Genomic DNA, 25,660 nt, shown 5'->3' with positions numbered 1-25,660 from the left:
CATTGCAGTCCTTCTGGTAAAGGTGCTCTCGTATCTTTTAGATCAGGGGTGGCCAAACCACGGATCGCGAGCTACATGCGGCTCTTTGACCTTTAATATGCGGCTCGTGGAAATATGTTGGCTGAGCTCCTTTTTTCATCAGTTAATATAAAAGGTAAATAATAATAATAATAATAATAATACATTTTATTTATATAGCGCTTTTCATATACTCAAAGACGCTTTACAGAGATTTTGAGAACATAGGGAAATGAATAAATAGATAAATAAGTAAATAAATAAATGAACAGAGAAAGGAGACAGAAGGTGAGGTGACCTTCAGTGGTTGAAGGCAGTACTGAACAGGTGAGACTTCAGCGATGTTTTGAATGTGGTGAGTGTGGGGGAGTCTCTAACGGTTTGGGGTAGTGAGTTCCATAGGGTGGGAGCAGCGATGGAGAAAGCCCTGTCCCCCCAGGATCTGAGTTTAGTCCGGATGTGGGGGGATAGGAGATTGGCAGCGGCAGAGCGGAGGGTGCAGGTGGGAGTGTGCCTGTGGAGGAGGTCAGTCAGGTAGGATGGGGCCAGGTTATGGAGGGCTTTGTAGGTTATGAGGAGGAAATAAGAAAAAATTTCAAGCTTTATAACTGTGCATTGTTCCCTGAAGGTGGAATCTCATGTGGATAGGGTGGTGAAGAAGGCGTTTGGTATGCTTGCCTTTATAAATCAGAGCATCGAGTATAGAAGTTGGGATGTAATGTTGAAATTGTACAGGGCATTGGTGAGGCCGAATCTGGAGTATGGTGTGCAGTTCTGGTCGCCAAATTATAGGAAGGATGTCGACAAAATGGAGAGGGTACAGAGGAGATTTACTAGAATGTTGCCTGGGTTTCAGCACTTAGGCTACAGAGAGAGGTTGAACAGGTTGGGTCTTTATTCTTTGGAGCGTAGAAGGTTGAGGGGGGACTTGATAGAGGTTTTTTAAATTTTGAGAGGGACGGACAGAGTTGACGTGGGTAGGCTTTTCCCTTTGAGAGTGGGGAAGATTCCAACAAGGGGACATAGCTTCAGAATTGAGGGACAAAGGTTTAGGGGTAACATGAGGGGGAATTTCTTTACTCAGAGGGTTGTGGCTGTATGGAATGGACTTCCGGTGGAAGTGGTGGAGGCTGGCTCGATTTTATTATTTAAGAGTAAATTGGATAGGTATATGGATAGGAGGGGATTGGAGGGTTATGGTCTGAGTGCAGGTAGATGAGACTAGGTCAGGGAGAATGGTCGGCGTGGACTGGTAGGGCCGGACAGGCCTGTTTCCATGCTGTAGTTGTTATATATGTTATATAATATATGTTTATCATTATTTACTGGGTATGAATTGAGACCCCATTGGAATAAAACGTAAGTTTAATGTTCATGGTTAGTAAAAATATTTAAGTTCATGTCTTGCGGCTCTCAAACATCTGAACTTTATCGTATGTGGCTCTTACATTAAGCAAGTTTGGCCACCCCTGTTTTAGATAATGGGTTCTGGGATTTAGACAGAGCAACAATGATAGTGTAATTTTTTAAGTAGTAGAAATCAAGAAACTGGATGCTGCTTTGCAAAGGTAATGCACAGAATGGTGGAGTAACTCAAGGGTCAGGCAGCATCCCTGGGGAACATGAATCGGTGACGTTTCGGGTTGAGATCTGAAGAAGGGTTCTGACCCGAAACGTGACCTATCAATGTTCTCCAGGGATGCTACCTGACCCGCTGAGTTACTCCAGCATTTTGTATATTCCTTAATGAAATTTCAAGTAAAGATAATAAGTGACTTGATGGAAATCTGCAAGAGATGGTATACCATGTTCCTGCTTGCATTCAGAGCCTAAGTATTTGTAAAGTAGGAGTAAACATAGAGAGGGATATCATTTAAATGCACTCAATGACTGATAATATATAGAATAAAGGCCGCATTTCCATGTTGTCTCCTACTAAGATATTGGGTAAGTTAAGATTCATTCAGGATTATAGAGAATACCAGGTCTGTTGATGCAATTAGCTGGATAATATTTATAGCTCTAAACATTGAAGCCAGCATTGCTTCATTCTTCATTGCTTGGCTAACCTAAGTTGGTGGCAGGCCGTAGAGAAAAGGGTTAACTGCGAATTCCACTTATTTGCAGTATTAGGCATGCACTAATGGAAGTTGTTAATGGCAGGCCAAGGACAGGATCAGGCTTGGTCCATTCATGGTGTTTCTGCCATCCCCAGTTGACCATCCTTTCAAGAACACGGTTATGTGCATGAGATTCCCAATGGTGAAACCACTGCAGCACAGAAACAAGTCCTTTAGCCCAACTTATCCATGCTGCCCAAGTTGCCTAACCTAGCTATCCCATTTGTATATGCCTGGCCCAAATCCCACCAAACCTTTTCTATTTATGTGCTTATCTAGGTGTTATTTACTTGCATCTGCCTTGATCACTTCCTTTAGTTTAGATATATAGTGCGGAAACAGGCCCTTCGGCCCACCGACTGCAGGCCGACCAGCGATCCCCGTACACTATTACTATCCTACATACTAGGGCCAATTTATAATCTTTTACTGAAGCCAATTAATCTACAAACCTGTACGTCTTTGAAATGTGGGAGGAAACCAGAGCACCCGGGGAAAACCCACACGGTCACGGTGAGAACGTACAAACTCACTGTAGACAGCTCCCATAGTCAGGATTGAACTCGGGTCACTGGGGCTGTGAGGCAGCAACTCTATCACTGTGCCATCATGCCGCCTCCTCTAGCAGCTTTAATTTACTTCAAAACTCTAATTTTGGAATTGATTATTGATTTTATTTAAAAAAGAGAAGGGGGACAGAAAGGAGCCAAAAGGTCTGAAAAGGGTCCCGATACAGAACATCGCCTATCCATGTTCTCCAGAGATGTTGCCTGACCCACTGAGTTAGTCCAACACTTTGTGTTCCAAGGAGCCATAAGTAATGTTTGTGTGTTTATAGTTTCCAAGACTGGTGCACCGAATCGTTGGATACTGCAATTTGCTTCAGCACTCGGGGGAACGACCTGTTTATTTGATTGATTTTGGTCAGTGATGATACCAGTACTGAAATATTTTAAGTTCTGCCCCTTTGGATGGAAGCATATTGAAACCATATGGAGCACATTCCATCTCTTACCATTCCACAGAAAACGGTTCAAGTTTTCTAACTGGACTGCTGTGCATTTTGGATAAAGCTTTCCAATTTGAACAGCATATTCTGAAAGGGCGGCATAATGCACATTTTGCAAAAGGTGCCTAATCTATAGATGGCTTAACTCTATTGAGGATGGATTTAAGACTTAAATTGCATATTGAAAGCTTATATTCTTTGCTCCATTCTTGTGTGTGTATGCCTCTACCACACACAGCGGCCACATTTTGAATGACCGCAGGAGATGCAGTATGAAAACTTTAAAACACCACCTTATCGTCGAGGATGATGGTCTACGTACCATTGTAGCGATTAAATCAAGTATTCACCGCTTCCGTGCCGGTTCTTGACTAGGAGCTTCCAGCCATCATGTAGCCTGCTCCCGTCACCCTTCCCCCATCGCCGAAAGTCTTAAGTGAAGTTTTATGCTGCTCACATAATGAATACGCCTGTGCGTGTGTTTGTTTAACGTGTACTTGATGTTGCACTCCAAGAAGCACACGGTCCTTCACAAATCAATCAACTAATTCCAATGGCAAGGAAACCAAGACGATTGGAGCTGATAGATCCGTTGCAGCCTTCATCCGACTTCACAGCCGTTGAGTTCAAGATAACTTCATCTGCCGTGAGGTCTTGTAGGTTGGATCGTATAAAAGTACGGGGAATGATGGAGATTGGGGATGAAGGTGTTCTGGGACAGGGTTTTAACTGTAGTTTGACCTATGCTGAACATGATTTGAGAGCTCTCAGTGCTGGGATTAAACTGTTGGCAAATATAGCTATCAATTGAAACATCAAGAACTTTAACCAAAGGATAAACTATTTCATGATTAAAAATTATAAACTATTTTATCTCATTTTTTTCAATTTATTAGCATTTCTCAACTTTTAATCAACGTATATTTAAAAAAATTATTTTAATTGCACCAATGAAGTCAGAAATGACATACGATCACTTACTTTCCCTCATACACATCTTAATACAAATGAAATCATTCATAAACAACCAAGATTATATTCTGTAACAAATGGGACAATTTTATGTAAGGACATATTCATTATATACATCTCTTTCTATTTACACTGTGCCATTGTTGCAAAAGCAGAAGAGCACTGAAGAGTTTTGTGGTTAAACATAAATGTAATTAGATGGCTTGAGAACCACGTTAGTACATGAGGTATGTTCCTTTCCTGGGTAAATAATGCAGGATTGGTGTTGGACATGTATTAACTACTGTTGTCTATTCAGTTAAATGTCTGTCTGGATCTGTGCACCTGCATTCCATTTGTTGTTGTGCCATTCAGCGTGGCCAATGCCAAATGGAGTGCTTTTAAATTTTTTTTTGGTGTGTCATATGTGAATCGGAAAGCATAGTTTTGACAGCATCTGTCTCAGAAACAGAACAATGCCGTCCCCTCCAAAGGAACACCCTGGGAATAGCAGTAAATGTTAGCACTGTGGTGAAGGCCTGTTTTCAGCTTTTCCAGAGTTCATTGTCTTCAGCGGTAAGATAAACCACATATGTGTCTAACCTAACCTTATTCACTAACACTGTTAAGTACACTGGTAATGACATATTTTGAAGATAAATTCTGTATTTTAAAGCAGAAAGCTACATAAGAGTCAGTCTATTCCAGATTGTTGAGTTTCTCTACTCCTCCAATGAAGGACAGTTTGATGTGCAGGAGTCCAACAGGACCCAGGAAAAGGTTGGTATCCTGATACTTAAGAGCACAATTACTCTTTTTTGTTGTTGCAACAACCCTTCCCCCACCCCCCAAATCTTCCCCCTCTGGCATGTCTTCTGTTTTCCCTCCTGAAAGTGCTTGCGTCTATTTCCTTGGGTTTAACTTTCTTCAAAGTAGTTTAAACAAAGAAGTCCAGTTGTAGAGGGTTGGAAAGCATACAAGGCATCAATGTTTCACATGTGGGGAAGGTCACTGAACAAAGATTGGAAGCTAAGCATTTGCTTCCTAACTAGCTCGGGTAATGGGGAACATCTGAATGTATCTTTATTCTCTGTTCCTCAGCATTGCCTTCAGTGTGCAGAAGGTACTCTGCTATTAGAAAGCTCCAAGCCATTTCAAAAATGAGATGCCTCTCACACTGCACATGGGTGCGGGGTGTTACTGATGCCATGTAACATGCTAATCAGTCTGGGATTACCCTTCCCACAGTGGTATTGGATGCTGATGTGCCATCTTACCCCTAACTTATCTCACAGTATAATTTTCCAGTCTGCTAACTTCACAGTGAGACAGTCAGACTTGTCATTTTATGGGTTACAAACCAAACAACCCTAGTTTTGCATCTGAAGGGTAGCTGCCTGCCATCTTTCATTAAGAGTTTGTTGATTTTTTAGTCATTTAGATCTCGGAGGCATCATTCGGCTGGATCTCCTTTATGCAGTGGGGCACCATGACAATCACAGCTATCATTTCCCCACATTAAAGATGTTAGGTAACTACACATTGCAATATTTTTGGTTCGTTTTTTTTGGAAAAAGTGCAAATCTTTTGGGGTTTGATCACCTTCTGAAAGATTTTGTCAGTTTTCCACTGTGGTTTAGTTCCTCTTCTAAAAGGAGCCAATTCAGGCTCCAGAACCTTATCCATATGACTGTTGTCAAAACAAGTTTGACAATCAGTCCCAGTTAGCTAGTAGCACCTTGGCTCAATCCAATTTCAAATGCAGGTCCACTTCCCAGTAAAACTCACTGGATTACAACTGCTTGCTGAGTTTTCTCCCCACTTCTCCAGTCTAAAAGAAAGATCCTTTACACCCACTGTAACACCTCCATGCTCACCTTGGTGAAATGAGATTACTTTTTGCACATGCTTCTCTGTGGACTATTCTGATCCATACTGCTTGGCAATAAATGATTAAGAACGTTATTAAAGCACACTAAGTCAGAGATTGTCATGGTTTCTAAATCTAAAATGGTTAATCAACGTTTGAAATCCATGCCCATCTCTTTCTATTTATGAATCTGTGTGCACTTATGAATTACCAATGACTCTTACGATAGCCCATTAAACAGATGGGATTTCTAGAAAAAAGGTCAATGAGAAAAGAACAATACTAAGAAGTTCCTGTTTAGTGATCCCCTTAACCAGGCTTGTGAAGATATTTGTTCCATGCTACAATTCACTGTGACGGACTGGAGGCTCCAGCTTGTTCGACAGCGCACATAGGACCTTGTCAAACTTTTTGTATCGCTCGGCTTGGCTGCCGCCTGCTCCTCGACTGCCCCACAGCAACCGCATTTGGAACTCTGTCTTGAAGACTTCAACAACTTGCTCGTTCTCCTGAAAACCTGCGGAATGAAAAAGAGAAGAGTGTGACACCATGCGGTGACTTTGTCTATTGTTTATTGCTTTGAAAACAAAGCCAGGATGGTGTAAACATCTCCATTCAAATGGTGCTCTAGATCATTCAACTTGCTCCAATTTAAAACAAAAGTCCTTTATTATCCATGATAGGTTGGGGCATTTACATCGCGTGATGATTAAGGAACGGTGATGCACTTCCAAGTCAGGATGGTGTATGACATGGTCGGGAAAGCAGTGGGGGTGATATTCCTATGCACCTGTTGAACAGTTCTTTCTAGGTAGGTGACATTGTGGGTTTGAGAGGTGCTGTGTGAGTAGCAGAAATGAGAAACATCGATTCATTCTGCTGAGGTTGTGCACCAGTGGTGCAGAGAACAAATGTTTAGTCTGGTGAATCTGGTGCCTAACAACTGACCTGAATGTCATTGTGCTCTTGAGTATTGTTAGAGCAACACTCCTCCAGGCAAGAGAAGCATGTTCCATCATACCCTTGACTGGACTGTGTACACGGTTTAAGGCTTTGTGCCACAAACGAGTCACTCACCACAGGATACCCAACCACATTCCTGCTCTTGTAGCAGGTGCTACATATGTGGGTTCTGATCAATGCTGACCCGGGGGACATTGAGGTAGAGGACTCAGCATTGGTAAAGTAATTGAATATCAAGAGTACATGGTTAGACTGTCTCTCGCTGGAGATGGTCGGGGCCTGGCACTTTGTAGCACCAATGCTGTTTGCTGCTTAACAGCCTGCATTTGTTGCCTGAAGGTATGTACTGTTTCATTTGATGAGGAGTTCCAAATGGGCTTGAACTTTGTGCAGGCATCGGTGATCACCCCACACTCCATCCCTTTTGACTTTCTAGTGGTGGAAGGTCATTGATCAAGCAGCTGGCGATGGTTGAGTCTCAGACAGTGCCCTGAGGAACTCTTGTAGTGATGCCCTGGGGCTGGGATGATTGACATCCAACAACCACACACATCTCCCTGAACTGAAGCGAGTGCTTTTTCTGTGCTCTGAGTTTACAAGTAGCTAAAGCCTTACCACCAATATTAAAACCTATCAGCTTGGACGATGTCCAAACCCAAGTCTCGGAGGGTCAGGGTACCTGCAATGTATTGACAGGTGCTACACAATAATAATGGAATATGTGTGCATATTGTCTTACTTTTAAGTCCCCCTACAGCTTCCACTATTTCCCCAAACCAGACAAACAAATTGCTCTTGGCTTCATGCCAATTGTGCTTTGTAACCATCTAAAAGGCTTGTGGAGGACAACCTTGTGCTAGGGGTTTCCTTCCTTTCCCATGACAAAATAACCGCCATCTGTTCAGTCCAGCCCCTCCTCCCATACTGGACCAATGCACAAATGCAGTCTGAATGTGTGTAGCCACATCATCCCATGCCATTGTCTGCTTTCCACTTTCCCTTCAAAGCAAATGTGGCTTTGAACTAAACAGATCAATGAGGACGCACAAGGAACTGCAGATGCTGAAACCTTGAGAAGAACGCAATAGTGCTGGAGGGACTCAGCGGGTCGGGCAGCAGCTGTGGGGGGAATGGACAGATGATGTTTTTGGTTGGCATCATTCCTCAGACTGATAGGTGTGGGTCTCTGGCCAAGGCCACTTTAGCTGCCCTCAACCAGGCTGGCAGCGGTCAGACTTTGTTGGATACAGCAGCCTGAGTCAAAGCAGTAGGAAAGAAAAGTCCAACACTGGTTCCTGACAGTGGCCAATGCTGGGAAACGATAGGAGATGCGTAGGTCAGGCCAATACAGTGTTTAAACAGCTGGTCGCTGTCGGAGCTCGTGTAAAGATTGGATTTGGTACCTGGGTGGGCATTTGGCTTGAACCAATGAGACAAACCCTGCAGGTCCTTTAGAACAAAGAGGGGAGACCAGGGAAGGGAGAGATTATTGATGGATGCTAACTATAACTCTTTGTTTCAGCAAGAGAGAGTATTCTAAGTATTTACCTTGTAGTTTCAGTTCAGCGTTGGTTTTATACAGTCCCCCGTGATGTGCAATAGTCCTTGCAGCCTCCAGATGTGACATCACCACCTCGCCACCACTGTCATTGATCTCCCAGGGCTCAAAATTCTCAGTCGTTGCCAAATTACGCTCAAGCAAAGTGATGAGAGGAACCACGTGAGGAAAGGTGGTGTTGGTCAACAGAGATGCTTCTGAAAGGCAAATCGTTATTATTTAAATAAAACTCAGAAAGCTAAATAAATTAGAATGAGATGTGCAGAATGAGAGGTTCCATCAATGCTGCTCTTACCACACACTATCTGCCTAATTACAATTTCTACTTCATTCATTTGATCAGTTGCTAAATATTCTGATCCATAAAATATATATATTTTTTAAATTACTAAATATTTAAAAGGGCGGCACGGTAGCGCAGCGGTAGAGTTGCTGCTTTACAGCGAATGCAGCGCCGGAGACTCAGGTTCGATCCTGACTACGGGTGCTTGCACTGTAAGGAGTTTGTACGTTCTCCCCGTGACCTGCGTGGGTTTTCTCCGAGATCTTCGGTTTCCTCCCACACTCCAAAGACGTACAGGTATGTAGGTTAATTGGCTGGGTAAATGTAAAAATTGTCCCTAGTGGGTGTAGGATAGTGTTAATGTACGGGGATCGCTGGGCGGCACGGACTTGGTGGGCCGAAAAGGCCTGTTTCCGGCTGTATATATATGATATGATGATATGATATGATATTTGTCAATGTTTTTTTCACCCTGGCCCTTTGACTCAGTAATTGATTTTGTAGCAACAGTTCCCCTGTCTCAAACCTATTTCTCAGGGGCACGAGTATTGCCCAGGGGAGCATTTCATCCTGTTGGTCTGTTCCAATATCATCAATAACTCTTTTTAAAATGCAGTTGAGGATGGAGCTTGTTTTCCATTTATTTCATAAACACTCACATAATGGTCCCGTGTTCATATTAAGAGATGTTCTTGGTATTGGATCTATATCCATTCAAATCTATAATCCCTCTCATCTCATTTGTGCATCATCAGATGAGGTCGACCTTAATCCCACAATTAGCAAGGGGTCAATTTGCCACCATGGATAGGCATTGAAGATGTGTTGTCTATCTAACTAAAATCATTTTCTCTCCTTCCCTTTACTAGACTGATTTCAGTGTATGAAAGCAGTTTAATAACGAACATGTATGCCGGATGAAATTCTGCGTCTTACCTCTTCCTTCATTCATGTTCCTCATGAAGGGTTTCAACTTCTTTTCATAAAGAATCGCTCCCTCGGTGTGTCGCTGTCTAAGAGCCATCCATGTATGCTCCAGCCTCGAAATCTACGATAGAAACTTGAGGTGAATAAATGTTGCAACTGGGAAGGTACAGATTTAATATGAATTGGACCATTTCATGGTGGGTAACCTGTCAGGAAACTGCTTTATGTCACAGAGGGGAATTTCATATTGGTTGCTTACTTAGCTTGATTGAATTCACTTTTTGAGGCAACAGATTTGAAGAAATATGGTCCAATCGATGTGTGTATATATTTTTAAGAACACATTTGATAAAGTATCACATTACAGATTTATTCACAGAGTAGCAGCCTTTGGTATTTCAGTTGGTGACTCCTTGTGGACATTAGAGGCAAACGGGTAGCAATAAAGAGGAGCGGTGAACAGTTTTTACTGCAGGAAAGTAGGAAGTGGCGGTTGGTATTATGGATACAAACTGAAGCTGGATTTAAGGAGTTTAATGGCAAAGTTCAGTATAATACAGTACAGTAGACAGTGCACAGTTCAGGAGAATAAAGACGGATGGTAAGGCAGATATTTGAGTCATAGAGCTGTACAGTAGAAAACAGGCCCTTTGGTCCACCTTGTTCATGCCTACCAAGTTGGCATACTGGACTAGTCCCATATCTATCTAAACCCTTCCTATCCACATATCTGTCTAAATGTCTTTTGAAACTCGTAATTTAATCCTCCTCTGGCAGCTCATTCCAGATGCAATCCGCCCTGAGTGAAAAAGTAGCCCCTGCGGTCCTTCTTAAATCTCTCCCCTCTCGCCTTCAGCCTTCACAGTCGAGGTTCAGAACTCTCTGTCTTGGGAAAAAGACTGTGAATCACTTTTTCCCTGGGTAGAAGATATGACAAATGCAATTTAATTGGGCTTGGTGGTGTGACGCGAGTTTCTTAGGGAAAAAGGAAATGTGAACTAGATGCCACTGTTCTGAAGAGGTGGTATAGTGAAAAGCAAAATAACCAAGGATGAGATTTTGTATATTACTGAAGGTGTCAAGAAAAGCTAATGTGATAATTAACAAAACATATGAGATAATAGTGTAAATCATAAAAGCAAGGGAGGCATGCTTAATCTTCACAAATCACATTTTAAGATTCAGAAGGAGTAATGTTTATAATGCTAGGCACATTATGTTAGGAAAACGGTCACAATCTCCTTTTCATTGACTATCAACACAGATGCACTTCAAGGCTACGTGCTTAGCCCCCTGCTCTTCTCTCTACACCCATGACGATGTGGCTAAACACAGCTCCAATGCCATCTAATCATTTGCCAATGCTCCCACTGCTGTTGGCTGAATCACAGGTGGTGCTGAGTCAGAAAACAGGAGATAGAACAGGTGGTTGAGTGGTGTCACAATCACAACCTCTCGCTCATTATCAACAAAATCCAGCAACTAATCATTGACCAGAATGGGGAAGTCGGGAGACCATTGGTGGGGCAAATAGTGGAGAGAGTTAGCAGCTTCAACTTTAGAGGTTTAAAGAGATGTCACTGAATACTCTAATGTACCTATGTAGATAGGATACAAAGTGCTGGAATAACTCAATGGGTCAGGCAGAATCCCTGGAGATCAGGTATCGGGCCGGAACCCTTCTTCAGATTTGGGAGTCTGAAGAAGGCTCCCAACATGAAATGTTACCAATCCGTGTTCCCCAGAGATGCTGCCTGACCCAGTGAGTTACTCCAACACTTTGTGTCTTTTTTTTGTAAACTAGTATCTGCAGTTCCTTGTAAATCAGTGACAAGTTGTTGTAGATTAAAAATAATTGACAATTGAGGTGAAATGCCTTTGTTCAGAGGGTCGTTAAGATCTGCAGCTCCTCCTGAGCATGGTGGAATCACACTCCACTGTAACTTTAAACTGGCAATTGGATAAGCATATAAAAAGCATAGGCACGGCATTCCCCTTCTGTTTGGAGCTTTGGTAAGTTTAAGGGATGTGATTTTGTAGATTTTACAAAGTAATGGAACAAGCCGTGAAATGTAATCATCAGACACCAGGAAAAAACCATCAGAATCGGGCGGCACGGTGGCGCAGCGGTAGAGTTGCTGCCTTACAGTGAATGCAATGCCAGAGACCCGGGTTCGATCCCGACTATGGGTGCTGTCTGTACGGAGTTTGTACGTTCACCCTGTGACTGCGTGAGCTTTCTCCGAGATCTTCGGTTTCCTCCCACACTCCAAAGACGTATAGGTTTGTAGGTTAATTGGCTTGGTAAATTTAAAAATTGTCCCTAGTGGGTATAGGATAGTGTTAATGTGCGGGGATCGCTGGTCGGCGCGGACCCGGTGGGCCGAAGGGCCTGTTTCCTAACTGCTTATTAGGAGTGTAGTTTCTTAGCCATGGTAAATCAATTGTCATATTGTAAAATGATGAATCGTGATTGGCAATGCCGCAGGAGGCTGACTGGTGCAGTGAGAAGATCCGCGGGATACAAGGAACCTGAACCAAACATCTTCTTCCAACTCAAACTACTCAGTCAATGTCCACCACCGATCATATTCTGACAACAATGGACAAGGAAAAGTAGTAGAGTTTGAATTCACACGAACTAGTTCCCTGAATAAACAACTTCTGCAAAGTATGGTAATATATAACCAAATCAAAACTGTTTCCAAGCAAGAATAAAACCTGCAGAAGCTGACAATGACATTCCTGGAACAACTGCCAGCTCGATAATCAGAAATTCACCAAAAGACCTTTACTGGAGAAACCTCGCTCATATTTCCAGCTAATCGAGTTTCGATCAATATAGTATCATCGGTGATGGATTAATATATTTAATGGGACATCAACTGTAGTATGCGAGAGCACAACCATTGATATCCATACCCTGTGGACATTTTTAATGTAATGATGCTAAGTATCAACAATACAATTAATTATTTAACATGGTTCCTTGGTAGTTTTGAATGTGACTTAAACCTCCTTCAAAGACAAAAAAAAACAGTGGAATTTGATGCTCTTACGATGAACGATGGAACAAATGCCACATATCCTGGAGGGTATCAGATTTGCACTCCCTGCTACCCTCAATACTCCCGACTGTTGAGTGTTTAACTGTTTCCCTCTGTGAGGAAGCAGAGGTCTTCCACAGTGTGGCGGGGGGGGGGGGGGGGGGGAGTCAGACTGGGGCGTTTAACAGGCTATGCTGCCTCATGGAGCCGAGGGGAACGGAAGAGTCAGGCTGTTGGGGGTTGGTCCAGGAACACAAATCTCACTCTTCCCTTGGCCCAATGGTGGAATAATAATAAAACAAGGAGAACAAATTCAGATTATCTCAGCGATTCCAGCACCCACCTGAGGCATTTCCAAAGCTTTCATCACAGCAGCAAAGCCAAACATGTTTCCCATATTGCTCTTCAGTTCAGCAGCCAACTGTATCGTTTTATGTAGGAGGGCGGCTCGCTCTTCCGTGCTGCCTGTGCAGCCCAGAATGTCCACTGCCATCATGATCGACATGGTATTAAATCTATGAGAAGAGTAAAGAAGACCCAGAGTTAATATAGAAAATGCAGGGGATACTCAGTGGATTAGGTAAAGCAAACTGACTTACCATGACTATTTGTCATATAAGACAATAACTGCAGATGCTGGTACAAATCGAAGGTATTTATTCACAAAATGCTGGAGTAACTCAGCAGGTCAGGCAGCATCTCGGGAGAGAAGGAATGGGTGATATTTCGGGTCGAAACCCTTCTTCAGACTGATGTCAGGGGGGCGGGACCAAGGAAGGATATAGGTGGAGACAGGAAGATAGAGGGAGATCTGGGAAGGAGGAGGGGAAGCGAGGGACAGAGGAACTATCTAAAGTTGGAGAAGTCGATGTTCATACCACTGTGAATAAATGACTATTTGTCAGAACTTTTCATTGCAGAGAATAGCAGAACATCTGATGCAGGGTTTCAACCCAAAACATTGACCATTCCTTCCCCCTCAGATGCTGCTTGACCCATTGAGCTACTCCAGCAGGTTCTAGCATCTGCCGTCACTTGCGTCTTCCAGCCCCTCTTGTACCACTGTAATCAACCGCGGTCTAATTAGTTCAGTGAATAACATTGGCCTGGGGAATTCTCTAAGAACACTCAGCTACTTGCCCTGCAGTGATAGATGATTGTCAAAATTCCCACCTGTATTTGTGGACAATTAAAGTCATACAGCATGAAACCCGTCCCTTAGCCCAACTTGTCCATGCCAAACAGTTAGTCCCATCTACATTGGTCCCATTGACTGCATTATCGTATACACCTCTAAACCCTTTCCTAATCATGTACCTGTCCAAAATGTTTTAAATGTTGTTATAGTACCTGCCTCAACTACTTCCTCAGGAAGCTTGTTCCATATACCCAACTCCCTCTGAAAAAGTTCCCCCCCCCGGATTCCTATTAAATCCTTCCCCTCTCACCTTAAACCTATATTGTCCAGTTCTTGCTTGACCTACTCTTGGTAGAGGATCATGTTCATTCACTCTACCTATTCCCCTCATGATTTTATAAACCTGTATAAGATCAACCTTCAATCTCATGCACTCCAAGCAATAAAATCCTACTCTGGCCAACCTCTCCCTATAGCTCAGGCCCTCAAGGCCTGGCAGCATCCCTGTCACACATTAATTGTTCTCAGGAAGAACAATGCAGTTATATATCCATAACATATCAATCACTGTCTTCTAACCCGGATCCTGTCTTTGCGTGCTCCATAACACTCCATTTCCTTCATCCTTCCTGGTTCCAAGTCCCTTATGACCATTCTTGTTTAGGTACTTTTATTGACTTACAAACTGGCCAGAGTGTTTCCAGGTTTTGCCACTGAACCTAACATGCTATTATTTGTTGCTTTAAATTAATACATACAGCTGTGCACTAATTTTCCCTGCCAGCAGGCTAAATATTAATTTTCAGCCCCCAGTAAGATCTGCTCAGTAAAGGCATCACACTGTGCTGCTGCAAAACATTTAAGGGAGTTAGCAGCCCCCAGAGCCTATCAGTTCTTCTAATTAATCTCCAAAATTGCCAACAGGTAAAATAAGATTTAACCAATGCTTTTGAAAGTAATATAGTGAAAAGCATTTTTGAAAGTAATATAGGCTCAAATACAGTGACATTATCCCAATGTTACAAATTGATGCCAGAACATTTATGAAACCACTCTAGATGCCACCCTGTTTCAAAGCAACTGGGCTGCCAGGCAGCCAAGAACACAGGACGTGGTTTGTATCACGACTCTCAGCTTCTCTCACCATTCCAGTTTTGTGGGCTGAAGGGCCTGCTGAAGGGCAGTACTGTTCTATGTTTTATGTTAACACGAGGGATAACCCCCTCGGTGGTCTCAAAATACTGAGACTTGGGATCATTCACAACCACTTTAAACAGCAGACTTGGGCCTTGTTTGAACTTGTTCCTGAAATGAGCAGCTCAGCTAGAGCCAAAATGGTGCTCTACGTTCTAGATTGGAACTTAAAAACATATGTTGCATGGTCATGTGTGGCTGACTACAGCATGGGTAGGAACATCAGATCTGGCCTTTAATCTCCTGACCTACAAATGAGTTTTGACCTAAAAATCAACATGTGCTCTCCTCCGTGTGCTTGCTCTAGATTGTTGTGTGAACGTCCCTTGTTGTGGAATAGCTTTGGCTGCCTTTATTTTACATGCACCTAAGGGAACAAACCAATCAGGCGGCAGCACCTTTAGGATAGGAAGAAATTATCATAATTTTCCTTCCCACAGGACAAAAATGTAAATGAAATGGAAATTTTCTGCACATATTCTTGCTCCAGGAACATCAGATCTGGCTTTTAATTTAATGGCCACAGGAGATTGGCCATCTGATTGCCACAAGCAGTTTGGCTCAAATACAGTGACATTATCCCAATGTTTCAAAATTGATGCCAGAACATTTATGAAACCACTCTAGAAGCCACCCTGTTTCAAAGCAACTGGGCTGCAAGGCGGCCAAGAACACAGACGTGGTTTGCATCACGACTCTCGGCTTCTCTCACCGTTCCAGTAAGTCGAGTCGAAGCTGGTGCCCATGGGGAAGAGTGAGTAACTCCAGCCCTGAGCTCACTCCCATCTGCTCCTGCAGCTCCTTAGAAACAGCCAGTATCCTGGCAACCTGCAGAGACAGGATATAAAAGGGATTAATCGACTTGCACTCTCGGCAATTACACGGCCACAAGTTACAACCATCACTTTCACCCTCTGAATATCGATCTGTTTGTCAAAAGGATCTCCACACCAAGTCTTGCGTTTGTGAAACATCAAGACTCCCAATTAACTGTTTGGGATACACATTTGTCTCTCAGAATTGGACAAGAGAAGTATGGATCCACATACTGAAAAATGTTTTGCATCATTTTAAGGAACATTGTTGCTTTTTAGCCAGGGAACAAATGGAACTTGGTGGTTGGAACAGGCTGGTAATGTGCCAACCACTGTGCTTAAAAGATGAATAAATCAAGCAATTCAAGTCCACTTCCATTTCTTCTTCTGGGCTCACTAGGACTCAGTCAGCTTCTGCTAAGAGGCCCTGGATAATATGAGAGCCAGGGCATTGTCCATGATAAATATTCAGCTGCACGTGTAAGAAAACCGGAACTGGTCCTGTCCTTATCTGACTATTCCAGCAGGACAACTGATGAGTTAACAACCTTTAGTGGGAAAAACAGCTCCCTCCCCAGATCCAGTACATGAAAAACCAACAGGAGTGCACAGCTTGCACTGTGCCTCAGGTTGTCCAACAGCATAGATTGTGAGACTTTCTACAGCCTGTATTGCTCAGTAATTACACTTTTGAGTTAGAGATTGGGGGTTCAGAGGTATTGTACAGTATAATCAGGCCTGGCACTTTGGTGCAATACTACAGGAATGCTGCATCACTGAAGATGCAGTGTTTTCTGTGAGACCTTAAATTGAAGCTCCATCTATTCTTTGAGGTTGATATACAAGACCTCGTGGAGTAAGCGTCAGAACTTCTTCTCGGCTGTCGAACCCAACATTCAATGCTCGACTAAAAAACACCCGCAAAGATTAACCTGTCCTCTTTTCACTATTGTTTATAGAAGTTTCCTGGTGCCATTTATTAGATTACAATGATGACAAGTCTTTATTCTGTGAGAAGGACTTTGTCTGCGTCTGATGATTCGAAAAGGCAACATGGGAATGAGCATTTTATGCCAACAAGCTGTTTGGATGGGACTTTGTTAGATGGGACTAGTTTTGTTAATAAGAAAGGTTTACTATTTCCCCAACTCAGCACAATAATAATGAAATATAATTGAGATGAATCCACTGGAATTGGATTTTTTTCTTACCGTGCAGTCAACTTTTGTGATATGTTTGGCAATAGTTTTTGCATCCTCCTCAGCCAACAGCTCCTTGACTCTCTTTAGGACAGTCATCTCGAGTGGCTTGTTCTCCAAGGGAATGAGCGGGGACTGATAACCGTTTAGGTGAAAGGAAGATTCCAGTTCGATGACCGGGGTTGTGAACCAATGGCACTGCTGCCCCTCCTCCTCCTCGGCACAGCTGGGCAATGGACTGAGGTACGTCTCCGTCTCCAGGAACCCGAAGTTCGTCTCAGACTGCCAGCTAGATATGTTCGGATTTTCCTCAACTTTCAACCGTTCCACGTAGCTCTTTGCCATCGGCTGGCTTTGCTTGAGGGCCAGTTCCAGCTGCTGCCTCTCCCAGTCGATCAGTGAAGATGGCCGCAGCTCACAGTAGTGGCTGTGTTCTGATTCTCCACAGTTCTCTGAGGCAACCCTCTGGTCTGACTGCGAGGTGCCGTGCGACTGGGTGGAATGTGTGCCTGTGCAATGAGGTCCACTCGAAGCCTCGGGAGCCCTTTCCTTGTTGGGCTCCTGACATAGTCTGTTACCGATCGGTGGGCTTAGTTGTGGCTCACTGGATCGCCGGAGTACAGGCGATGACGGCGACATCCTTGCTACCCGGCCCAGTTGGCTTTTGTGCTTCAAGCCTGGGGAAGATTTAACACAACGTTAGATGCTGGTACCTTACTTGGATTACCCCCTACCCCCAGCTCTTGTGCTTTTCTGATGAAACTGACATATTGTTGGGTTACAGATCCAGTGCCTGAGATTGATCCAGGGCCCAATCAAAATGTGGGTCTGAGGTTTTTTAAACACACGCATCTACCAGAGTGACTCCCTGACAGTGATTCTCACTTGTGGAAGCAGAACTTTAAAAAAAACTGTGTGCAGCTCTGGTAACCCAGCTATAGGAAGGAAGCTATAGGAAGCTATTCTTCAGTCTGAAGAAGGGTCTCGACCAGAATCGTCACTCATTCCTTCTCTCCCGAGATGCTGCCTGACCTGCTGAGTTACTCCAGCATTTTGTGAATAAATACCTTTGATTTGTACCAGCATCTGCAGTTATTTTCTTATACAGCTATAGGAAGGATGTTATTAAGTTGTAAAGGTTGTAGATGCACCAGGATGTCACCTGAGCTTGCAGGATTGAGTTCCAGGGAGAGGCTGGGACGTTTTTCTTTGAAGGATTTTAAAACTAGAGGCATAGGCTGAGGGTGAGTGAGGAGAGATTTAAGATGGACATTCGTGGTAATCTTTTCACTCGGAAGGTAATTCATATCTAGCAAGAACTGCAAGTGGAAAGGATAGGAAATGTTTAGAGGGCAATGGGCCAAGTGCAAACAAATGGGTCTTTTCCAGGATGCCCAGTTGGTTGGCATAAACAAGGCGAACCAAATGGCCTGCTTCCATGTTGTGCTCCTCTATGACTCTAAATGCTCTAGATCTGCTTAGATCTTTATAAAATGCTTTGTTGAGTCAGATGGCAAAAATGTTACTGGAAGGCCAGTTACGGTATTATTTTGCGGTCACTTACTTGTGCTGTACTCTGGAGAGAGAGGGATCTCATTCACTGGGCACATTCCTTGGCGAATGTCCTTGATTTGATCCATGCTCAGAGCAAAGTTGCGGATTGGATTCTTGTGATGCGGTGACGGAGTGCTGTAGGAAGGCAAGAAACTGTTGAATGGTGGCTCTTTTGCGTTGCCAATTACCATCTAACTGTCAAGAGGACACAACATACTCTCTGGAAGTCGAAATCCAGGAGTAAATTAGGGTAGCTAGTGAAAGCCTGTCCATTTTGAAGACCAGCTTTCATTTATGTTGTGCCAGCTGGCCATCGATGGAGATCGGGTGTTGCTGGAGACTGCCAGCTTTCTCCTGACCATCTTTGTCTCACTTAGCTTACAAATTGAAGAGAGCACAACTTGACAGTAAACTGCTGGACATCCCGTATAATGGCAACCTAAACTACAGCATAGGCCCTGAACTGAACCTTGAAGTGGGCTCACCACCTGACTCTGGGAGTCTCGCTGAAGCAGCTGTAGTCCAGAGAAGCAATGCTGCCACTCTAGGATCCTCCCTACTTCCAATAAGCAGCTTGCCAACCCACTGCCCAATGTTGCGGGAATTCAGAGCCAGCCTCCATTTCCAAGGCACTGCCACCCTAAGCATAGCCCATTTTCACGAACACGCCCACCCCACTGCCAAATGTTTTCCTGCTTCTCTGATCTTCAAGCAGAAGGTCACAGTTTGCAGGTCATTTGAGTGTCTAGGACAATAAGATAATGGGAAATGGGCACAAGGAAATCATAACAAAACCTGGTCCTATACTCAACCGATGAAAGAATGATACTTTATTATCACAAGTGAGATGTCACGGTGAAATTCTTTGTTTTGCATACACAAGTAGGCAAAGAGTCGCCACATATGGGGTGCTGACAATGTTACAAAGTATTCCATTTAGTCCCAATGCATGTGTACATGTTCATAAGTTGTAGGAGCAGAATCAGGCCATTCGGCCCATCAAGTCCACTCCGCCATTCAATCATGGCTGATCTATCTTTCCCTCTCAACCCCATTCTCCTGCCTTCTCCCCATAACCCTTGACCCCCTTACCAATCCCACCCTCGTAGATACAAAGCTGTCTGAGGATCTGAAACTCATCTTCTGCAGCACAAGGGAAACAAGAGTTCCTTTTCCCTGAAGAACCCAAATATTCACCTGTTGCTGCAGCTGTCACTCCGGATGATCTTGTCTGACGTCAGACCGTCTGTCATGGTCACGCTCCTCCGCTTAATGTATCCACCTTTCTGGTTTGCTGAGGGGTGGGCGAGCCCATACTTCCCGTTGGACAGTCCGTAGCTGGCCTCCAGGTATCGGAGGGGAAGGGTGCGGTTGATTGGGCTGTAGATGATGGCACCGCTCTGCTCGGACACGGGCTTGCGGTTCCCGATGTAGAACCTGACCAGGGCGGGGATGTTGTCGAAGCTCTCCCGCTCAAACAGAAACTGGATGCGGGTGAAGGACTCGTTCTGTTTGATCATCACCTTGTTGATTTTGAAGTGGAGAGGTTCATTTCTCCACTGGCAGGTCAGCACGTAATCACCAACGCACGTGAGGGAGTCTCGAATGAGGAAATCACCATTTTTCTGCATTAGATTCTCAGACACCTGAAAAAATATCAGAATGTTAAATAATTGTTGAGGAACACAGGAACCAGATTTGTCCCCACAAGCCTCTTCGTCCCTACCATTGGATAATGGACAATCTATGTTGTATTCATAATTCTGATTCTCTTTATGCAGTTACCTAAAAAAAAGTGTGTCCCTTTCAGATGACCCTGTACCTCCCCCGACCTCTCCCCATCCCAGTTTCAATAGCATTTTTGAAGGATTCCAGATTTCTAACTTAACACCGCATTTTCAACGTACTTCGGTACTCCATCAATTCTAATGGCCAATCCCTCAGCATCAGTTCCATTGACACATCCTTTGTCGCCCAGCCACTGAAGTGAGTCCCTGTCTACAGTCTGTGCTCTATCGACGTGGCTTTGACCCATGGGCTGGCGTTTAGATAAAATCACCCAATGTTCTTGCTCCTGATCACTGACCAGCAGTTCCGCTCAGCAGTAGGAATATCATTCTGCAAAGACCCACATTAATGGATGGGGACAGGACCATTTCCCATCCATCAATGTAACTACTTTGAACAACAGTACTCTTCCTAGGGTTGCAACAGAGGCACCCCCTGGTGAAACCAATGAAAGTGATCCACTGTGCTTGAGGTGGCTGAACATGACCTGACAGTCATGTCACTAACCCTTGAGATCCTGAAAATAAAGACCATCAGTGCTTTTTAAGTATCTTCTAAAAAGATAAAAACTAGATTCTCAAATAATGTTTAATTTATAACAGGAGTTGATTTTACCTTTTTAGTTATCCGTTATTAAATTAGAAGATGTGTGGGCACAGAATCAAAACAGAGGAAGGGGACATATTGATGGGGAGAAAATTGTTGATAAATTTGGAAATAATTTTTCAATTGACATGTCTGCTGAAGATCACTATCCATTCTTCACCTCACTAGGCAGGTATGACATTTTCAGAACAAACTAATGAAAAGGTGTCAAGGCACTGAGAAGCCACAGACAGTTCATCAGACTGTCAGCTGCACTCTCCCCCCCAACTGCTCACTGTGCTCTGATGTATATTTATGTTTTTAATGCCTGTAGCAGTAAAAATGTCAAATCTTTTTCCTGCATAGAGGAAAAGCAGGAGATATATTGCAGTTTTTTTCCCAGCTTTTAAGGTGACCATATCTCTTGATCACTCCATTTGTATTCATAGTAATACACGAGGGAGCTATCACTGTGACATTTCAATTTGTTTTCAAATTAGATTCATTCCTGGTAACTGAATTTTCTGCTTTCTTTGTCAAGTGCTTCCACAAACACCTTGAAAACAGTGAAAACATCTTGAGAACAGTCACTTTAGTGACTGGAACTAAATTTGGAAGTAGTTACAACATAAAAGTCTGAACATAAGGCACATAAGATGAACTCTTATGCCTTTACCAATAACTTATTTATTGTAGAACAGTGGCAAAATAAATATAAACATTTCATAGAATATCATACGATTCTTAAATAAGGCCCAGGTTACAGATGAACCATTGGTTACCATTGGGTAGGTAATTCATTGATAAAAACACTTAACTTTTAAATAATTTCTTAAAAGCTTATCGGGTTTCTTTCAACATGGCTTGAAATAGAAGATATCCAGATCGCCATCTCTTGTCACCCTGGTCACCCTGCTCCTTTCCCCTCATTTGTATGCTCAGCTCCCTTCCCTCCTGGCATGCAAAACTGTGACTCGATACACATGACAATCGCAGAGTCTCACATTTCCCTCTTATCCCCCCTCCACACACACTCCTTTCCCACCTCCTGCTCCCTTCCACACAAATAGCTCCCTCTGGCTCAACATTTCACTCCTCATCTCTCCTTTTCTGACACCCCATTGTTTCCTTTGCATCTCTCACCTGTGTCACTTACTGCACCCATCTGCCCATCACCCTCTCCCCACGCCTGTATCCACCTGTCACTTGCCAGACTTAGTCTCACCCCCATCTCTATCCAACTTTCTCCCCCCTATTCCAATCAGTCTGAAGAGGGGGTCCCATTTTAGATGTCCATTTAGGTGTTCCGCCTGTATTTTAGCAAGTTGAATTTCACAGTCCTAATCTGTAAACATCGTTTCCATAGTTTTAAAAAATTCTCCCCTGAAGTTAGTGCAAAAATGAACAGCAGCTAATTTACATGTAGGAAAGAACTGCAGATGCTGGTTTAAATCGAAGGTAGACAGAAAATGCTGGAGTAACTCAGCAGGACAGGCAGCATCTCTGGAGAAAAGGAATGGGTGACCAATTTACTAGGTGTTTCTTTTCAGTCAATTTCCCTTCCAACTTGTGCACATCTTTGCTGAAGCTGACTGCTGAAGTTCAGCTTTGGTACCTCACATAGTGTGAAATTGTGGAAATCTGGACAGTAGCCTGATGTGAATAGAAAATCCAGGCAGATATCCTGGAGAAGAACTGTGTTACTCAGCGAATAAATTACAACACTGATTTATATCATAAAAATAGAAATAATTCAATAAAGTATTTGAACGGGTTTTTAGTTTGGAAATGCTGACTTTAGTAGCCTAGTGTACAGAACATGCCGCATAAATACCCAGCATGAAACGGGCAGGGTTTTACTGTGAGTGTAAATCCATGTCCCATGGGTACAGCAAACAACATTAAAAAAGCAGGCACTTCAAAGTGAGCTATAAAAGGCTTCCACACATTTTTTTTAAAAGATAGTAACTATCAGTGATTGTTGTAATCTCATCATTTTCTTACATTCACAAAACCTGCTGGCTGTGCTATTTTTTGAAGTCACTCTCTCAACATATTTCTGCTCCATAAGAGGGAGCGGGAGCATTCAGCAATTGGTGGTTCTCCAAGAAGCAACAATGAAACAGGAAAGCTATGATTTTCCTCCACACCAACTTCACAACATGCAAGAGGCACAGAACGTCGAGGGAGCTGGAGGAATTTTCTATTAACGGCTTCTGAGAAACATTGCGCCTAATAATTCATAATTATTTCATAAACAACAGCCTTTGTTTCCATCATAAGTAACAACCTCAAAGATACTCCACAATATTATCATCTGCAATGTATGTCACGCGCTTTGGGTGATAGTTTGTGGTAATAATAACTTTTGCTCCAACAGAAATATAGTAGGTATGATATAATTTGTCCCTTTGTTAACTGAGAAACCATTTAAGGTGCCATTTTCCATTACCTCTCGTGGGATGCGCCCATGGTACCAGGCGTGACTCCGCAGGTCTGTGCTACTCAGTTTCAGCTCCTCCTCCAACTCTTTGTGCAGCTTCTCGGGACTGGAATCCAGGATATATTTATCCTTTGAAAACTAGAGGAAACAAGGGAAACTGGATGTTAGTAATAATTTGGATTTTTTTTTTTTGAAGTAACACCTGGGCTTGTCTGCTGTTAATTTGGATTGGAACATATGCTTAGCTCAGTAAGTTCTACCAACTTGTCCTAAAGATTTCTGACTACTACCCCAGAGCTCCTGGGCAATTGCTCTGGAAGGCTACCCCTGCACTGGAAATAAATGCCTAAACCTGATGGATATTACTTACCATAAATGTTGAGAGATTCCCAAAATTGGATACCTGTTGTGTCATAGACTTGATGAGATTTTCTGAATTAAATAGACATCAAAACCCTTGAAAGGAAAATGCCTAAACTGGATAGACTGTACCCCAGATGTTATGTAACAGCACGGTGGTGTGGCGGTAGAGCTACTGCCTTGCAGCACCAGAGACCCGGATTCGAAACTGACCACGGGTGCTGTCTGTACGGAGTTTGTACTTTCTCCCCTTGACCCGTGTGAGTTTTCTCCAAGATCTTCGGTTTCCTCCCACACTCCAAAGACGTACAAGTTTGTAGGATACTTGGCTTGGTTATAAATGTAAAATTGTCCCTAGTGTGTGTAGAATAGTGTTAATGTGCGGGGATCATTGGATGTGCGGACTCGGTGGGTCGAAGAGCCTGTTTCTGCGCTGTATCTCTAAACTTAACTAAATGACAGAAAACCTATGTGGAGGTTTTTCAAATTAGACTGGTACTTCTGATATTCAAATCTCGTCAAAATTGGAAAGGGCTTCAGGTTCCCAGATATTTATATTCTGAAACCTTCAACAGGATCTTCCAGCACATTACTACTTCAAGACTGTAACAGTTACTTTCACTTTTTGGGGGGAACAAAGCTGACCAAAATTACGGAACCAAAGCTTGCAAATTGTGTCACTGTTGGGTAAAACACTGCTTTAAAATTTTTGCTCTTTCACACAGTACACATTAGCACAAATGAAAAAATACTATTAATTATCTTAGGTGGTCCCTGAGTACTTTAGACCACTGCTGCAAGACAGGATACATAGCATTCAATGAATGGCTCAATGGCACAATGGCGCAGCTGGTAAAGCTGCTACCTCACAGCGCCTGAGTTCAATCCTGACCTCGGGTGCTGTTCGTGTGCAGTTTGCACGTTTTCCCTGTAAGCCTGTAGGTTTCCTCCAGTTTTCTCCCACATCCCAAAGACAAGTGGATTTGAGGGTTAATTGGGCTCTATAAATTTCCCAATTTCTGTCCACCGAATCCCTGTCTACCCTCAATCACCCCTTTACAATAATCCTACATGAATCCCATTTTCAAAACTCTCTCCTTATTCTCATCAACTCCGCCCCCTCCCCCCCCCCCCCCCCCCCCTCCCCACAGACTCTGCTATTCACCCACACAGGGGACAATTTACAGAAGCAAATTAGCCAACCAACCCAATGGAACGTGGAAGGAAATGGGGCACCTGGAGAAAACCTATGCAGTTACATGCAAACTCCACACAGTCAGCACCAGAGGTCGGGATCAAACCTGGGTCTCTGGCACTGTCAGGCATCAGCTCTACCAGCTACAATTGACAACTACAATTGTTTCACTCATTTATTTGCGTATAATTGTACTCATGATATGACGTGGCTGGACACCATCTAAAGCAAAGTCTGTCACTATATCTCGGTAAATGTGACCATAATATACCAAAACAAAGGTAAATATTTTTGGAAGTGAATTCTGAATTCCATATAGGCAAATTGATATTCCCCGACTTGTACAAAGCCTCACTAGACACAGTAAAACACCAACAACAGAACCACACTAAATTACTCCACCACTCTTTCCATCCTTCGCAATGCCTGACTTTTACAGATGTTAGGTTGCCAATCGTGACAGAATATCCTGATGCCTCCAGGGTTTGAAGATTAATCATTGGAACAATCCTGTAAGCACCTCAGAAGAAACAACTTTGAAATAAAAGAGAGATAGGCACAAAGTGCTGGAGTAACTCAGTGGGTCAGGCAGCATCTCTGGAGGAAAAGGATAGGTGATGTTTCGGGTTAGGACCCTTGTTTG

The 25,660-nt window shown here is 43.3% G+C and overlaps 1 protein-coding gene across 4 annotated transcripts in view; it reads right to left on the bottom strand.

The window, feature by feature from the left end:
• Positions 1-4,066: 4,066 nt before the first annotated feature.
• Positions 4,067-25,660, bottom strand: part of sh2d3ca (SH2 domain containing 3Ca) — a 125,989-nt gene continuing 104,395 nt past the window's right edge. For all 4 annotated transcript variants that reach the window (XM_078425754.1, XM_078425755.1, XM_078425759.1 and 1 more), the window contains 9 exons: positions 23,472-23,600; positions 19,844-20,292; positions 18,657-18,781; positions 17,105-17,769; positions 15,791-15,906; positions 13,090-13,261; positions 9,709-9,820; positions 8,480-8,686; positions 4,067-6,485 (listed from right to left, as the gene is read on the bottom strand). In XM_078425754.1, the coding sequence (XP_078281880.1) occupies positions 6,310-6,485; positions 8,480-8,686; positions 9,709-9,820; positions 13,090-13,261; positions 15,791-15,906; positions 17,105-17,769; positions 18,657-18,781; positions 19,844-20,292; positions 23,472-23,600 (2,151 nt within the window). In that variant the 3' untranslated portion in view covers positions 4,067-6,309. The remainder of the gene's footprint in view (positions 6,486-8,479; positions 8,687-9,708; positions 9,821-13,089; positions 13,262-15,790; positions 15,907-17,104; positions 17,770-18,656; positions 18,782-19,843; positions 20,293-23,471; positions 23,601-25,660) is intronic.

This window comes from Rhinoraja longicauda, chromosome 31 (assembly GCF_053455715.1).
Source record: "Rhinoraja longicauda isolate Sanriku21f chromosome 31, sRhiLon1.1, whole genome shotgun sequence".
Classification (NCBI taxonomy): Eukaryota; Metazoa; Chordata; class Chondrichthyes; order Rajiformes; family Arhynchobatidae; genus Rhinoraja; species Rhinoraja longicauda.
Note: the sequence above shows the minus strand (reverse complement) of the source record. Positions and strands in the feature narration are given on the sequence as shown.